This window comes from Rattus rattus, chromosome 2, assembly GCF_011064425.1.
Source record: "Rattus rattus isolate New Zealand chromosome 2, Rrattus_CSIRO_v1, whole genome shotgun sequence".
NCBI lineage: Eukaryota > Metazoa > Chordata > Mammalia > Rodentia > Muridae > Rattus > Rattus rattus.
The window spans coordinates 121,655,463-121,673,020 of record NC_046155.1 but is presented as its reverse complement, the minus strand read 5'-3'; the positions used below and the strand labels follow the sequence as shown (position 1 = coordinate 121,673,020).

At 40.9% G+C, this 17,558-nt stretch overlaps 1 protein-coding gene across 1 annotated transcript; it reads right to left on the bottom strand.

Moving 5' to 3' along the window:
- Positions 1 to 4,487: 4,487 nt before the first annotated feature.
- On the bottom strand, positions 4,488 to 5,480 carry LOC116894279 (vomeronasal type-1 receptor 4-like). Its single transcript, XM_032895991.1, has one exon. It carries the CDS (start codon positions 5,448 to 5,450, stop codon positions 4,488 to 4,490), a length of 963 nt encoding a protein of 320 aa, XP_032751882.1. The 5' UTR covers positions 5,451 to 5,480.
- Between the last annotated feature and the right edge of the window lie 12,078 nt (positions 5,481 to 17,558).

Genomic DNA, 17,558 nt, shown 5'->3' with positions numbered 1-17,558 from the left:
GCAACGTGATCCAAGTTCAGCAGCAAGGTCTGGTGGTGAGTCATACAGGTTTTAGTGAGCCATGGGTAAGTGGGCTGATGCACCACACTCTCAAGTGCATGGTAGTTAAATATTGTCCCAAAGTCAGCTTATCTGCATCCTAGACCAGGACTGCCACCACTGCTACTATGCTCAGACAGGCAGGCCATACAGCTGCTACTGGGTCCAGTTTCTTTGACAGGTAAACAGTGGGGCGTTTCCATGGGCCCAACGATTGGGTCAGCACCTCTTTAGCCATCCCTCGGTTCTCAGTGACAGACATTGACAGATTTGGGCTTTCTTAGCTGATGTTCAAAAACCCAAATACACTCAGTTCTATCAGCAACTGCTTCATGCCCCTGAGACAGTCTTCCTCAGTCTCTTCTGCAATTAAAAGGTCACCTACATATTGCAGAAGGGTCACCTGTGGGCTAGATGGTGAGGCAATGATGCAGGGCCCCATCAAACAGGGTTGGAGAGTTCTCGAAGCCTTGGTGCAGCCTGGTCCAAGTGACCTGTACTGTGATGCCTCTTATGGGATCTTTCCATTCAAAAGCAAAGTAGTCCTGGCTTTGGGGAGTCAAGGTTAGGCAGAAGAAGTCATCTTAGTTTGTTTCACTGTATCCATCATTCGTTTTACTCTTAAGTGAGTGACTCTGTGGATCCTTCTGAGAACAGTTCTTGTTAAAGAGGTGGGTAATATTGGCTCACATTCAGTTAATCTTCACCAGTCCATTTATTTGTTTTTCTGAATGTATCGGTCGCTTTAGGTGGTTCAGGTAGCACAGTGGCCAATCTAGAGATGGCTGTTTCCTTTCAGGCTACCTCCTTAGCAGCCTGTCAGCCAGGCTGTGATCTCTAGCCATTGGTTCCTTTTCCCATTATGAGGGCTTGTGTTGATGTTATTAGCTTGGCCCTTTGCATTGAAGTGCTTGGAGGAGGTGGCTGAGTCCAGATTACCTCCATTTACATTGTCAGCACTGCCTCTGCTCTCCTCCGACCCTCATGGATGAAGCTGCTTCTGTCCACAAACCAGGTCTGCTCTGTCTCTGACAGAGGAGAGTCTATCAAGTCAGGTTGGTTGGACTGTGTAAGTCAGGATCAGGCAGGGTTCAGGGAAACAGGTGGCTGGAGAAGATCTCAGCAGGGTTGATTAGTAAAGTTTGATAATGAAGCCTGTAGGCATTACTGAGCCATCAATCATAATTGTGGTAGGGGGTAGTCATGAGTCCCAGAGTTAATTTATTTACATCTTTATCCAGCAGTGCTGTAGCAACAATAATACTCAGGCAAGGTGGTCATCCTGCTGCCCCTGAGTCCAGTTTCTTTGATAAATAAGCCTTCGGCCATTTCTGTGGTAGTCTTTTCTCCTGAATCTGAGGCTTTGTTGGCTAGAAGGATTCTAATAATTTTTTTCTTGTCTTACTCTGCACTCTTCTACACTCTCTCTGCAACTTTTTTTTTAGCTTGAATCTGTAACTTTTCTCTGATATTTGGCACTAACTCATTGATGAAGTCCAGGGCTACCATATTAGAATTCTGTTTTCTCTTATCTAACATCATATCTAAACTTTGGCCAAATTATTGTTGAGATCTGTTTGCAGAGCCCGGTGGCAAATCTGGAGATGTTCCCTATCTTTTACTGCATTGAAGCCCTAATCTGGATGGGTTTCCTGCAGGGCCAGGAGCCAGTTTCTTGGCCTTTGTCTGTGGTGATGAGAACCTATAATAATTTTTAGGGGGGTAGCTGTTAGCTTTTGATCTAAACTCCACCCCACAGTTACCTGGTAACAGCCAGGTATGTCTGACATGATAAGAAGCAAATATACTCCATTCTTATTTTCTCTCTATCTCGTTTTCTCTTTTATTTTAAAATTCAGAGACGATATTTGTACAGACAAGGAACAAGCATTTCTTTTGCAAGAAGGATAGCCATTTACTGAACAAACAGTGATCAGGAGTCAGTTGCAGTTTCTCTTGAGTGATACATCTGCCCGCTTGGGGTATCTCCTGCCAGTCTGTCCAGGCGTGGAGCCCTGCTCTCTGGGGACTCATTTCCCAACTAAAGGAAAGCCTCGTTAGGGCTGTAGGAGGCTCTAGCCTCAGATCTTCTAGGGACCATGAATGCTGATGTGCACCATACCTGCACAATGCCTGCACTTGGCAGAGGGGGAGGAGAAGAGGGAATAAGCCAGTATGAGCTGTAAAACCAAGAGCTGGTCCTGATGCAAAAAGGAAGTGCCCAGGTGATTGCTTGGAATTAAAGTCAGGACCATTGTAAGAGCAGACAGTGCTCTTAACTGCTGAGTCAATTCTCCAGCCCGAAAGCTGTTGCTGTCAACAGGGATGGAACTAGCTGCTGGGCTGGAGTAGGCTTTTTCTTGTTTCTGTTTATGAAGTGTTAGCAGAGAAGGGAATGCTTCTGAAACATTCTATCCTCTACTGCTGACACCCAGGGGAGATAAAAGGTCTCTCTTCATCCAGTGGTCATTTAACTTCAAAAGCAGGTCATTCCAAGTTGCATAATGTGGTCCTTAGACTTAACTTCTATAAAATGAGTCAGAATAAGATCAAAGTGAGAAACAGTCTGTCCCACGTCCAAAAATTTTTGTCAGTCTAAGTCCAAGAACACAAAGAAAAACAAGGAAGACTCTGACAAACTATCCCTACCATAAACAGAGCAACTCAGACGGCCCCACAGGTGGAATACAAAGACACCAATTGCTCCCTCTGCAGGCAAAGTACACAGACCAGTTCGTCCCACAGATAGAATAACTCAGACAATCTGATTCTGTCACAGGCAAAATTCACACAGATTATACACTTTGCCCCTGCCATGGGCAAAATACACATAGGCTTTCCCTGCCATAGGCAAAATATGCACAGCCTATGGTGACTTTGTTGGCTTAAGCTGGAACTAAAGTCCTAGCAACCCCATCAGCTAATACCAGAATTCCTCTCTCTGTCCAGAAGTCTCACTTTACAAAACTGATCTTTGCCAGAGATCATAGATTTTTTTTTCCGGAGCTGGGGACTGAAGGCCTTGCGCTTGCTAAGCAAGCGCTCTACCACTGAGCCAAATCCCCAACCCGATCATAGACTTTTTATTTAACAAGTCTATATTAATGTTTCCTTAGGCAAGGCAGGACAGAGATACATTGCCACACGGTGTTCAAAACATTATCTCTAAAAGCTATGATAACTAGAAAGTAAGGGAATGGAGTTTTCCCTTCATTGTTGTCTCTGTGCCAAGTCAGGAAAGTGACCTGATCCATGAATCAGGTGGAAGAATTCCCATGCCCATAAATGGCACTATTTCAAGAATTTGATCCCCAAAAAGAAGGAGGGTCTGTTTGGGGTTAGTTTTATTACATAGAAGTTTAAGAGGGCACATATTTCATAATCTCTATTTTTTAATGATGTGATGATTCTCATAATGTAAAAGGAAAGGAAACATCTGATCTACTGAAGAACATTCCAGAAGCCTTGCAGCTATGAGGGGATTCCACAGTGTCCCAAAATGTCACACTGATGGTAGGTTTAAGAGCTCCAGTAACTATCCTAGCAGTATTTATTGACTGCTGTGTAACTGCATTTTTCCTTTTTGAGGAGAATAAGGTAGAAGTGCATAGATAAATTGCTGAGGTTCAGGGAGAGGTCTGAAGACTTTCTACCAATATCAGGAAGTGCCATGGCCAGATGGTCTCAGTTGTCCTTTCAATGCCTCTGAAAACTTTTTGATAGCATAAATCAAAAAACAAAAGAATGACCTGTGAGTCGTCAATTATGGAGAGTTGGGGCCTTTGGGATGATATCAAAGGTTGGGATGAACTCATCTGGTCCTGTTTGAACCAGAGGTCCTATTGAATCATCATTTTGTGACAGCTGATGGCTCACTTGGGATATACTGGTTCCATTGATCACCTGTTTTACTGGAAGAAATGCAGCTTAGCCTGGTAAGTAGGTTAACAGGATCTCAGCTAAAGTGAGTGCAGGACAAACAACCTTCACTGAAGACATTTTTCACTGAAATAGCTTTCTTTATTAGGGGTGAACAAAGGCTATATAAACCTTGGTTAGAGGGGAGGGTTTGGGGGTGAGTGTATGTCATTCTCAGAGTCTGAAGTTCTTGAAATTCTTCATTTACATGTGGAGAAATTCCAAGTGCTTCTTCAACATGTTTTTTATATCTTTTTTTTTCTTTCTTTTTTTTTCCGGAGCTGGGGACCGAACCCAGGGCCTTGCGCTTGCTAGGCAAGTGCTCTACCACTGAGCCAAATCCCCAACCCCACTTCAACATGTTTTAATAAGGAGATAAGAAGTTTAACGTAAAACTACACTAAGTATGTTAGACATGGAAGTTGTACAGGCTATGTAAAAGGGTACATCCAGACCCAGAACAAGGAGGGAACAGTTCTAATTCTGCCTGTCTCAGGCTTAGATTCTCAGGGTTTGGACACATATTGATCTCACTCTTGCTCCGGACTGGCTACCCCAGTCACATGGCTTTGTAGTCCCACAATGAAGGGTACAGGGCAAGGACCCCTAGGATTCCTAAAGATCAACATTAAGGGAGAAATGGTGGGGAAGCTAACAGTCAGAATTTCTTTGACATGCCTCAACCAGAAACGAGTGTTCACAAAAGAAATGTGAAAAAAAGTACAAATACAATCTAGAAGATAAAAAGTCACAAATGTGACCACCAGCATCAGGATGGTGTTTGCTGCTCTGGTCTCAGCATAACCTCTGTGGTCCTTATTGGGGTTGTGTATGTAATATATTCTCTGGTGGTGTCTGTTTAAGTGAATGACCATGGACACACTGGTCCAGACCATGGTGCTGATAAATATAGTATCCTGGACAAACCGCAAGAAACTCATGCCAACACTGAAACCAGAGATGGTGCAGACCCACTTACCCATAGAATCAGTGTCATTATTTGTTTTCTGTGGACCACTGACATTCATTGGAATGTAAGCATTATTTAAGACACTGAACAACCAGCAACTGTAACAAGAATATTTCATGACCTTGGGAGATATTTCTCTGAGCATGACCCTAGTCAAGTTACCAGGAACAAGAGTGACAAACTGGTAAATGCTCAGGGCACAGGTGGAGCACATGTTTGTGCTTCGAGCCACCATGTAAAAGAAGTATGTAAGTTTACATGTGAGGTTTTTTGGAGGCTTCCTTGGAGCCAAAACTGCCAAAGTGTTTGTAAACGTCAAGAGGAAGAGAATTAAGATATTGGCAACAGCTAAGTTTGATAGAATGACATGATTGGGCTTCAGTTGAGAGTCAGTCAAAACTAGAACAAAATTATGAAGAAACAGAATGATGTTACCCACAGTCCCAACCCCAGACTGGCAAAGCAAAAGGATCTGAAGAGCCACTTCCTCTCTGAATTTCAGGGTTTTATTTTGAGACACCATGGAGATGGTTTCATTTGACAATGGAGTAATGATCAGGTATGACTTTGTTGTCTTCAAGTGTCTTCTCAATTATCTGAGATTTTCAATTGATTTAGAGTTTTTTTTATTCCAAGGAAGGGGGCATTGCTTTGCCACACTATAAGAGTTTTCTTTGAATAAACCCTGCATGGACATTAACCCAGAGTATTAAGTTTACACTTATTTTACTTTATCTTCCCTCATCATGGAACTGTGCATGTGATACAAGTCTGTCTCTCATTTTCAACAACATAACACATATTTAAACACATTATGAGTTTTTCATATGTATACATGAACATTCATATACAGGAGTGTATTTTTGCTCCATTAGAATTCAACATTGACCCTCTTTACAAAGTGTTAAAAGTACAAATTTATTGTTGAAGTGATGGTTCTAGATCTAATGCCTTCTGCTCACATTTGTGACACTGCAACCTGTTTTTACAACAACAGCGTTCATGTATTTTTGATCATACAAGCAAGCATAACAGTCATGTGCATAGAATAAATACATAATATAAAATAAACTAAGAGATGGAGAGATTGCTCAGTGGTTAAAAACTGTGACTTCCAGAGGACCCACATTAAATTGCCAGAGTTCACATGGTACCTCACAACTATATGTAACTCCAACTCCAGGGACCTGGTACCTTCACAGTCATACAAGCAGTCAAAACACTAGTATATACAAAGTCAAAATATGTAAAGCAATATTTACAAATGATAATATGTATTTAGTATTTTTACTTGATAAAAGTAAATTGAAATAAGAACTTTATAAAGAATTTTATAAAGAATGTTCGCTGAAATCCAACCTCTATTAACATGTTTTTACACTACCCACAATTGTGATAGAATATAAAATATTTCTGAAAAAGGTCTATAGCTTTCTGTTTACAAAGAATATTGATATACACATGTATCATCTATGTTGAGAAAAAAATATGAGGGACAAAAGCATATCATTGATTCACAAATTTCCAAACTTTAACTCTTTAAGGAATGGATGCTGGAATCAGATAAATGTCCAGCTTTCTTCAACCACAACCCAAAGACATTAGTATCATCTCCATTAAAGTCTTTGCATACACAGATAATTTAAATGCTCCTGTTTAGTCTTTAACTTACTTGGTTTTATTTTGATTTCCATAGGAACAATAAGCTTCCATCCAACAACTAAAAAATTTGTCATATCACATTTGGATTTTATATTAGAGGACATTTTAGCTGAGTGCTGAGCCATTAAATAGACATTTCTTTAGACTAGTGAAGTCATTGACAAAATTAGAAAAACTGTGGAGACAAATTCATTGTAATGATTAATGCTGGTTTCAGAATACAGTAGATTTTTAGGAAGGAGAAGAGAACTTTAAGCAGAAATGTAAATCTGCAGGAATCTCACCTGCCCAGTCACAGCAAGGATGGGGTTATTCACAGGGATGAAGGCCAACTCCTGGACAGTTCCTGCAGAAAAAGCTCTGATTCCCCCTTTCCCTTGAAGATCTTCACTGAGTATCGGTTTCATGAGACAGATGCAAAGAAATAGCTTCCTGTCCACATTTTCTAGGAAGTGCTGTGCATATTGGTAAAGGAGGCCAGATATCAGAGCTCAAAAAGGGACAATGCCTGGTCCTGACATTCCTCAGAGAGTACATTACTGTGTCATCTGTGTTATTATTGGGCATGTCTGTATGTAGATTTTGGAATGCCTCAAAAAAGAAAAAAAATTATACCTAGTACAAACCAACATGTTTCCATTCTGGTAATTAATGATGATGCCCAAGAGTTTGTTACATCATAGTGCCGAGTTGAGCAGAAGTTAGAACAAGTTTTTCTTGTTTCCTTTGGGGAAATCTAAGTTCTGAATTGGTGTTGTCATGAGATGTGCATAGGTTGAACAGGGAAGATCAAGAGATTTGTTTGGTGTATTTCCAGGGAGTGCATTACACTGTACAATTTCATTGTTGCAAAATTGTGCTGACATGACAAACTCAAACTACATTATCTGTATTATCTGTAGTCCGGTATTTTCCTGTTTAGACAGGGACATTTCAGTTCAACAGGTCAAGAAACTGAAGTCTGTGTTTTCTCATAAGTCATTGGGTTATTCCAATGTTCATTTACTTTGAGGCCAATCATGACTCATTTTCTGATACATCATGGAGGATTATTAGAAGCATAATGTAATATTTTCTGTAGAATTTTAAATGTAAAGAATCAATTTTACACATACAGTGAAGGATGTGGAAGGAGCAATCATTATATAATAGAGAACCATCCATGTTCATTCTGCTGTATTCACAAAAGCCATGAAATAGAAACAGGTTAATTGTCCATCAGTTGACAAATGGATAACTATAATGTGGTACATTTATACAATGGGGATTACAACTCTATTAAGCAAAATGTGATTATGAAAGTGTTAAGTAAATGGGTGGTTTTGCATATGATACTTCAGAAATTAAAAAAATTATTGCATATTTTTCCAAGTTTTTAGACAATAGCGTTGGATCTTGAGTTATGTGTGTTTGATTTGGAATACCTATATAAAAGTCAAGAGTGAAGTAAACAGACAGTTAAGGGACTTTGTTAGAACAAAGACATTTAAAGGATTGATATAGATAATGGACTGTGGACTATTAATCTCCTTCGGGACAATAGAAAGATAGCATTTGGCAGAGAAAATGGAGAGTTAATAAATACGAAAGGAATATTTTTTTTATTAACTTGAGTATTTCTTATTTACATTTCGAGTGTTATTCCCTTTCCCGGTTTCCGGGCAAACATCCCCTTAATCCCTCCTCCTCCCCATCCTCCCCCCATTGCTGCCCTCGCCCCAACAATCACGTTCACTGGGGGTACAGTCTTAGCAGGACCAAGGGCTTCCCCTTCACTGGTGATCTTACTAGAATATTCATTGCTACCTATGAGGTCAGAGTCCAGGGTCAGTCCATGTATAGTCTTTAGGTAGTGGCTTAGTCCCTGGAAGCTCTGGTTGCTTGGCATTGTTGTTCATAAGGGGTCTCGAGCTCCTTCAAGCTCTTCGAGTTCTTTTTCTCTGATTCCTTCAACAGGGTCCGTTCTCAGTTCAGTGGTTTTTGCTGGCATTCGCCTCTGTATTTGCTGTATTCTGGCTGTGGACTCTTAGGAGCGATCTACATCTGGCTCTCCTGTCGGCCTGCACTTCTTTGCTTCATCCATCTTGTCTAATTGGGTGGCTGTATATGTATGGGCCACATGTGGGGCAGGCTCTGAATGGGTGTTCCTTCTGTGTCTGTTTTAATCTTTTGCCTTCTCTATTCCCTGCCAAGGGTATTCTTGTTCCCCTTTTAAAGAAGGAGTGAAGCATTCACATTTTGATCATTCGTCTTGAGTTTCATGTGTTCTAGGCATCTAGGGTAATTCAAGCATTTGGGCTAATATCCACTTATCAATGAGTGCATACCATGTATGTCTTTCTGTGATTGGGTTACCTCAATCAGGATGATATTTTCCAGTCCCAACCATTTGCCTACGAATTTCATAAAGTCATTGTTTTTGATAGCTGAGTAATACTCCATTGTGTAGATGTACCACATTTTTTAATCCATTCCTCTGTTGAAGGGCATCTGGGTTCTTTCCAGCTTCTGGCTATTATAAATAAAGCTGTTATGAACATAGTGAAGCCTGTGTCTTTTTTATATGTTGGGGCATCTTGTGGGTATATGCCCAAGAGAGGTATAGCTGGATCCTCAGGCAGTTCAATGTCCACTTTTCTGAGGAACCTCCAGACTGATTTCCAGGATGGTTGTACCAGTCTGCAATCCCACCAACAATGGAGGAGTGTTCCTCTTTCTCCGCATCCTCGCCAGCATCTGCTGTCACCTGAGTTTTTGATCTTAGCCATTCTCACTGGTGTGAGGTGAAATCTCAGGGTTGTTTTGATTTGCATTTCCCTTATGACTAAAGATGTTGAACATTTCTTTAGGTGTTTCTCAGCCATTCGGCATTCCTCAGCTGTGAATTCTTTGTTTAGCTCTGAACCCCATTCTTTTTTCTTTTTTCTTTTTTTTATTAACTTGAATATTTCTTATATACATTTCGAGTGTTATTCCTTTCCGGTTTCCGGCAAACATCCCTTCCCCTCCCCTTCCTAAGGGTGTTCTCCTCCCCACCTCCCCCATTGCCGCCCCTCCCCCAACAGTCTAGTTCACTGGGGGTTCAGTCTTAGCAGGACCCAGGGCTTCCCCTTCCACTGGTGCTCTTACTAGGATATTCATTGCTACCTATGAGGTCAGAGTCCAGGGTCAGTCCATGTATAATCTTTAGGTAGTGGCTTAGTCCCTGGAAGCTCTGTGAACCCCATTTTTTAATAGGGTTATTTGTTTCCCTGCGGTCTAACTTCTTGAGTTCTTTGTATATTTTGGATATAAGCCCTCTATCTGTTGTAGGATTGGTAAAGATCTTTTCCCAATCTGTTGGTTGCCATTTTGTCCTAACCACAATGTCCTTTGCCTTACAGAAGCTTTGCAGTTTTATGAGATCCCATTTGTCGATTCTTGATCTTAGAGCATAAGCCATTGGTGTTTTGTTCAGGAAATTTTTTCCAGTGCCCATGTGTTCCAGATGCTTACCTAGTTTTTCTTCTATTAGTTTGAGTGTGTCTGGTTTGATGTGGAGGTCCTTGATCCACTTGGACTTAAGCTTTGTACAGGGTGATAAGCATGGATCGATCTGCATTCTTATACATGTTGACCTCCAGTTGAACCAGCACCATTTGCTGAAAATGCTATCTTTTTCCATTGGATGGTTTTGGCTCCTTTGTCAAAATCAAGTGACCATAGGTGTGTGGGTTCATTTCTGGGTCTTCAATTCTATTCCATTGGTCTATCTGTCTGTCTCTGTACCAATACCATGCAGTTTTATCACTATTGCTCTGTAATACTGCTTGAGTTCAGGGATAGTGATTCCCCTGAAGTCCTTTTATTGTTGAGGATAGCTTTAGCTGTCCTGGGTTTTTTGTTATTCCAGATGAATTTGCAAATTGTTCTGTCTAACTCTTTGAAGAATTGGATTGGTATTTTGATGGGGATTGCGTTGAATCTGTAGATCGCTTTTGGTAGAATGGCCATTTTTACTATATTAATCCTGCCAAACCATGAGCATGGGAGATCTTTCCATCTTCTGAGGTCTTCTTCAATTTCTTTCTTCAGAGGCTTGAAGTTCTTATTGTAGAGATCTTTTATTTGCTTGGTTAAAGTCACACCGAGGTATTTTATATTATTTGGATCTATTATGAAGTGTGTCATTTCCCTAATTTCTTTCTCGGCTTGTTTCTCTTTTGTGTAGAGGAAGTCTACTGATTTATTTGAGTTAATTTTATACCCAGCCACTTTGCTGAAGTTGTTTATCAGCTTTAGTAGTTCTCTGGTGGAACTTTTGGGATCACTTAAATATACTATCATATCATCTGCAAATAGTGATATTTTGACTTCTTTTCAGATCTGTATACCCTTGACCTCCTTTTGTTGTCTGATTGCTCTGGCTAGAACTTCGAGAACTATATTGAATAAGTAGGGAGAGAGTGGGCAGCCTTGTCTAGTCCCTGATTTTAGTGGGATTGCTTCAAGTTTTTCTCCATTTAGTTCAATGTTAGCTACTGGTTTGCTGTATATGGCTTTTACTATGTTTAGATATGGGCCTTGAATTCCTATTCTTTCAGGACTTTTATCATGAAGGGTGTTGAATTTTGTCAAATGCTTTCTCAGCATCTAATGAAATGATCATGTGGTTTTGTTCTTTCAGTTTGTTTATATAATGGATCACGTTGATGGTTTTCCATATTAAACCATCCCTGCATGCCTGGGATGAAGCCTACTTGATCATGGTGGATGATTGTTTTGATGTGCTCTTGATTCAGTTTGCCATGAATTTTATTGAGTATTTTTGCATCGACATTAATATGGGAAATTGGTCTGAAGTTCTCTTTCTTTGTTGGGTCTTTGTGTGGTTTATGTGTAAGAGTAATTGCGGCTTCATAGAAGGAATTCCGTAGTGCTCCATCTGTTTCAATTTTGTGGAATAGTTTGGATAATATTGGTATGAGGTCTTTTATGAAGGTATGATAGAATTCTGCACTAAACCCGTCTGGACCTGGGCTCCTTTTGGTTGGGAGGCCTTTAATGACTGCTTCTATTTCCTTAGGAGTTATGGGGTTGTTTAACTCGTTTATGTGTTCCTGATTTAACTTTGGTATCTGGTATCTGTCTAGGAAATTGTCCATTTCCTGCAGATTTTCAAGTTTTGTTGAATATAGGCTTTTATAGTAAGATCTGATGATTTTTTGAATTTCCTCTGATTCTGTAGTTATGTCTCCCTTTTCATTTCTGATTTTGTTAATTTGGACACACTCTCTGTGTCCTCTTGTTAGTCTGGCTAAGGGTTTATCTATCTTGTTGATTTTCTCAAAGAACCAACTTTTGGTTCTGTTGATTCTTTCTATGGTCCTTTCTGTTTCTACTTGGTTGATTTCAGCTCTGAGTTTGATTATTTCCTGCCTTCTATTCCTCCTGGGTGTATTTGCTTCTTTTTGTTCTAGAGCTTTTAGGTGTGCTGTCAAGCTGGTGACATATGCTCTCTCCTGTTTCTTTCTGCAGGCACTCAGAGCTATGAGTTTTCCTCTTAGCACAGCTTTCATTGTGTCCCATAAGTTTGGGTATGTTGTACCTTCATTTCCGTTAAATTCTAAGAAGTCTTTAATTTCTTTCTTTATTCCTTCCTTGACCAGGTTATCGTTGAGTAGAGCAATGTTCAACTTCCACGTATATGTGGGCGTTTTTCCCTTATTGTTATTGAAGACCAGCTTTAGGCCGTGGTGGTCTGATAGCACGCATGGGATTATTTCTATCTTTCTGTACCTGTTGAGGCCTGTTTTTTGACCAATTATATGGTCAATTTTGGAGAAAGTACCATGAGGAGCTGAGAAGAAGTTATATCCTTTTGCTTTAGGATAGAATGTTCTATAAATATATCTTAAGTCCATTTGGCTCATGACTTCTCTTAGTCTGTCTATGTCTCTGTTTAATTTCTGTTTCCATGATCTGTCCATTGATGAGAGTGGGGTGTTGAAATCTCCTACTATTATTGTGTGAGGTGCAATGTGTGTTTTGAGCTTTAATAAGGTTTCTTTTATGTATGTAGGTGCCCTTGTATTTGGGGCATAGATATTTAGGATTGAGAGTTCATCTTGGTGGATTTTTCCTTTGATGAATATAAAGTGTCCTTCCTTATCTTTTTTGATGACTTTTAGTTGAAAATTGATTTTATCTGATATTAGAATGGCTACTCCAGCTTGCTTTTCAGACCATTTGCTTGTAAAGTTGTTTCCCAGCCTTTCACTCTGAGGTAGTGTCTGTCTTTGTCTCTGAGGTGTGTTTCCTGTAGGCAGCAGAATGCAGGGTTCTCGTTGTGTATCCAGTTTGTTAATCTATGTCTTTTTGTTGGGGAGTTGAGGCCATTGATGTTGAGAGATATTAAGGAATAGTGATTATTGCTTCCTGTTATATTCATATTTGGATGTGAGGTTATGTTTTTGTGCTTTTCTTCTCTTTGTTTTGTTGCCAAGACGATTAGTTTCTTGCTTCTTGTAGGGTGTCGCTTGTCTCCTTATGTTGGGCTTTACCATTTATTATCCTTTGTAGTGCTGGATTTGTAGAAATATATTGTGTAAATTTGGTTTTGTCATGGAATATCTTGGTTTCTCCATCTATGTTAATTGAGAGTTTTGCAGGATACAGTAACCTGGGCTGGCATTTGTGTTCTCTTAGGGTCTGTATGACATCTGTCCAGGATCTTCTGGCTTTCATAGTCTCTGGTGAAAAGTCTGGTGTGATTCTGATAGGTCTCCCTTTATATGTTACTTGACGTTTTTCCCTTACTGCTTTTAATATTCTTTCTTTATTTTGTGCATTTGATGTTTTGACTATTATGTGACGGGAGGAGTTTCTTTTCTGGTCCAATCTATTTGGAGTTCTGTAGGCTTTTTGTATGCTTATGGGTATCTCTTTCTTTAGGTTAGGGAAGTTTTCTTCTATGATTTTGTTGAAGATATTTACTGGTCCTTTGAGCTGGGAGTCTTCACTCTCTTCTATAACTATTATCCTTAGGTTTGGTCATCTCATTGAGTCCTCGATTTCCTGTATGTTTTGGACCAGTAGCTTTTTCCCGCTTTACATTATCTTTGACAGTTGAGTCGATGATTTCTATGCAATGTTCTGCTCCAGAGATTCTCTCTTCTGTCTCTTGTATTCTGTTGGTGAAGCTTGTATCTACGGCTCCTTGTCTCTTCTTTTGGTTTTCTATATCTAGGGTTGTTTCCATGTGTTCTTTCTTGATTGCTTCTATTTCCATTTTTAATTCCTTCAACTGTTTGATTGTGTTTTCCTGGAATTCTTTCAGGGTTTTTTGTGATTCCTCTCTGTAGGCTTCTACTTGTTTATTTATGTTTTCCTGTGTTTCTCTAAGGGAGTTCTTCACGTCTTTCTTGAAGTCCTCCAGCATCTTGATCAAATGTGATTTTAAATCTAGATCTTGCTTTTCTGGTGTGTTTGGATATTCAGTGTTTGCTTTGGTGGGAGAATTGGGCTCTGATGATGCCATGTAGTCTTGGTTTCTGTTGCTTGGATTCCTGCGTTTGCCTCTCGCCATCAGATTATCTCTAGTGTTACTTTGTTCTTCTATTTCTGACAGTGGCTAGACTGTCCTATAAGCCTGTGTGTCAGGGGTGCTGTAGACCTGTTTTCCTGTTTTCTTTCAGCCAGTTATGGGAACAGAGTGTTCTGCTTTTGGGCGTGTAGTTTTTCCTATCTACAGGTCTTCAGCTGTTCCTGTGGGCCTGTGTTCTGAGTTCATTAGGCAGGTCGCTTGGAGCAGGAAGGTTTGTTTTACCTGTGGTCCCGAGGATCAAGTTTGCTCGTGGGGTGTTGCTTACGAGCTCTCCCTGGTGGCAGCAACCAGGAAGATCTGCGCTGCTCTTTCCGGGAGCTTCCGTGTACCAGGGTTCCAGATGGCGTTTGGTGTTTTCCTCTGGAGTCAGAGATGTGGGCAGAGTGCAGTCTCTTCTGGTTTCCCTGGTGTGTCTGCCTCTCTGAAGGTTTAGCTCTTCCTCCCACGGGATTTGAGTGCAGAGAACGTTTTATCCGGTTGGTCCCTTCAGGTTCCAGCGGTGTCTCAGACGCAGGGGACCTGCTGCTCCTGGGCCCTCCTCTACGGGAACCCAGAGGCCGTATACAGTTTCCTCTTGGGCCAGGGATGTGGGCAGGGGTGGGCAGTGTTGGTGGTTTCTTCCGCTCTGCAGTCTTAGGAGTGCCCACCTGTCCAGGCGGTGAGGTCTCTCTCCCACGGGGTTTGGGATCAGAGAGCTGCTGTGGGCAGGGATCCGCGGGTTTGGGACTCCCTCTGAACCCCATTTTTTAATAGGGATATTTGTCTCCCTGCGGTCTAACTTCTTGAGTTCTTTGCATATTTTGGATATAAGGCCTCTATCTGTTGTAGGATTGATAAAGATCTTTTACCAATCTGTTGGTTGCCGTTTTTGTCCTAACCACAGTGTCCTTTGCCTTACAGAAGCTTTGCAGTTTTATGAGATCCCATTTGTCGATTCTTGATCTTAGAGCATAAGCCATTGGTGTTTTGTTCAGGAAATTTTCTCCAGTGCCCATGTACATGTTAGTTTTTCATTTATGATTTTTTATTTAATCTTTTTTCATAATCCATTTTTTATTCCCCTCATGCTCCACACTCTGATTGTTTCACATCCCATATTTCCTCCCTCCATCTCCACAAGGATGTCCCTACTTAAGCTCTCCCCCCGCCCCCAACTCTTTCAAACTTCCATCCTCCAAGCCCCCATGCCTAACATAACAGGCCTCCGCAGTCCTTGGGTCCTCTTGTCTCTTCTCTGACTGAGTCCAGTTCCTGCATTCTACTACTAAATATGTGTTGCGGGTCCCTCATCTCAGCTGGTGTATGCTTTCTGTTTGTTGGACCGGTGTCTGATATATATCCCGGGGTCCTCCTACAGGATTGCCCTCCTCCTCTGCTTCTTCCAGGTTTTCCTAATGTAGAGAAATGCACACGTGCGCGTGCGTGCGTTTGTGTGTGTGTGTTTGTGTGTGTTTTTGTGTGTGTTTGTTTTTGTGTGTGTGTGCTTGTGTGTGTTTTTGTGTGTGTTTCTTTGTGTGTGTTGTGTGTGTTTGTGTGTGTGTGTGTTGTGTGTTTGTGTGTGTTTTTGTGTGTGTGTTTGTTTGTGTGTGTGTGTTTGTCTGTGTATTCACATTCAGCCCAATCGGTCTGTATAATGTCACTTGAATGAATGTTTTTGGACCATTTGGTGTTGGATAATCAATTGATGTGCTTATGGTAGAACATTTCTCCTCCTCTCAGCTTTCTTTAGTTGCCTGTAGTTCTTTATGTATGGTGGAGGCCTTATGGGTTCCTGTACCCATGTTAACAAGTCTGCAGGTAATTTTCATCAACTTACTTTGCTGGAGCAGTTCTGAAGAACAGCAGAGGAGTGGTGGAGGAGAAAGAAAGGGTGCAAGTTTTTAAATAGTCTTTGAAAGTTTGTTGTCAGAACCATATTTCTATGATTTTCCAGGTATATATTTTCATAATTCTTTTTATGCAAAATTGGAAAAATTATCATAATAATCATAGAACATCCAGTGATACCTGTCTTTTTTTTTTTATTAACTTGAGTATTTCTTTTTCTTTTTTTTTTTATTAACTTGAATATTTCTTATATACATTTCGAGTATTATTCCCTTTCCCGGTTTCCGGGCAAACATCCCCCTCCCCCCTCCCCTTCCTTATGGGTGTTCCCCTCCCGACCCTCCCCCCATTGCCGCCCTCCCCCAACAGTCTAGTTCACTGGGGTTCAGTCTTAGCAGGACCCAGGGCTTCCCCTTCCACTGGTGCTCTTACTAGGATATTCATTGCTACCTATGAGGTCAGAGTCAGGGTCAGTCCATGTATAGTCTTTAGGTAGTGGCTTAGTCCCTGGAAGCTCTGGTGGCTTGGCATTGTTGTACATATAGGGTCTCGAGGCCCTTCAAGCTCTTCCAGTTCTTTCTCTGATTCCTTCAACGGGGGTCCTATTCTCAGTTCAGAGGTTTGCTGCTGACATTCGCCTCTGTATTTGCTGTATTCTGGCTGTGTCTCTCAGGAGCGATCTACACTTCTGCACTTCTTTGCTTCATCCATCTTGTCTAATTGGGTGGCTGTATATATATGGGCCACATGTGGGGCAGGCTCTGAATGGAGGTTCCTTCAGTCTCTGTTTTAATCTTTGCCTCTCTCTTCCCTGCCAAGGGTATTCTTGTTCCCCTTTTAAAGAAGGAGTGAAGCATTCACATTTTGATCCTCCGTCTTGAGTTTCATTTGTTCTAGACATCTAGGGTAATTCAGGCATTTGGGCTAATAGCCACTTATCAATGAGTGCATACCATGTATGTCTTTCTGTGATTGGGTTAGCTCACTCAGGATGATATTTTCCAGTTCCAACCATTTGCCTACAAATTTCATAAACTCGTTGTTTTTGATAGCTGAGTAATATTCCATTGTGTAGATATACCACATTTTCTGTATCCATTCCTCTGTTGAAGGGCATCTGGGTTCTTTCCAGCTTCTGGCTATTATAAATAAGGCTGCGATGAACATGGTGGAGCACGTGTCTTTTTTATATGTTGGGGCATCTTTTGGGTATATGCCCAAGAGAGGGATAGCTGGATCCTCAGGCAGTTCAATGTCCAATTTTCTGAGGAACCTCAGACTGATTTCCAGAATGGTTGTACCAGTCTGCAATCCCACCAACAATGGAGGGTGTTCCTCTTTCTCCACATCCTCGCCAGCATTTGCTGTCACCTGAGTTTTTGATCTTAGCCATTCTCACTGGTGTGAGGTGAAATCTCAGGGTTGTTTTGATTTGCATTTCCCTGATGACTAAAGATGTTGAACATTTCTTTAGGTGTTTCTCAGCCATTCGGCATTCCTCAGCTGTGAATTCTTTGTTTAGCTCTGAACCCCATTTTTTAATAGGGTTATTTGTCT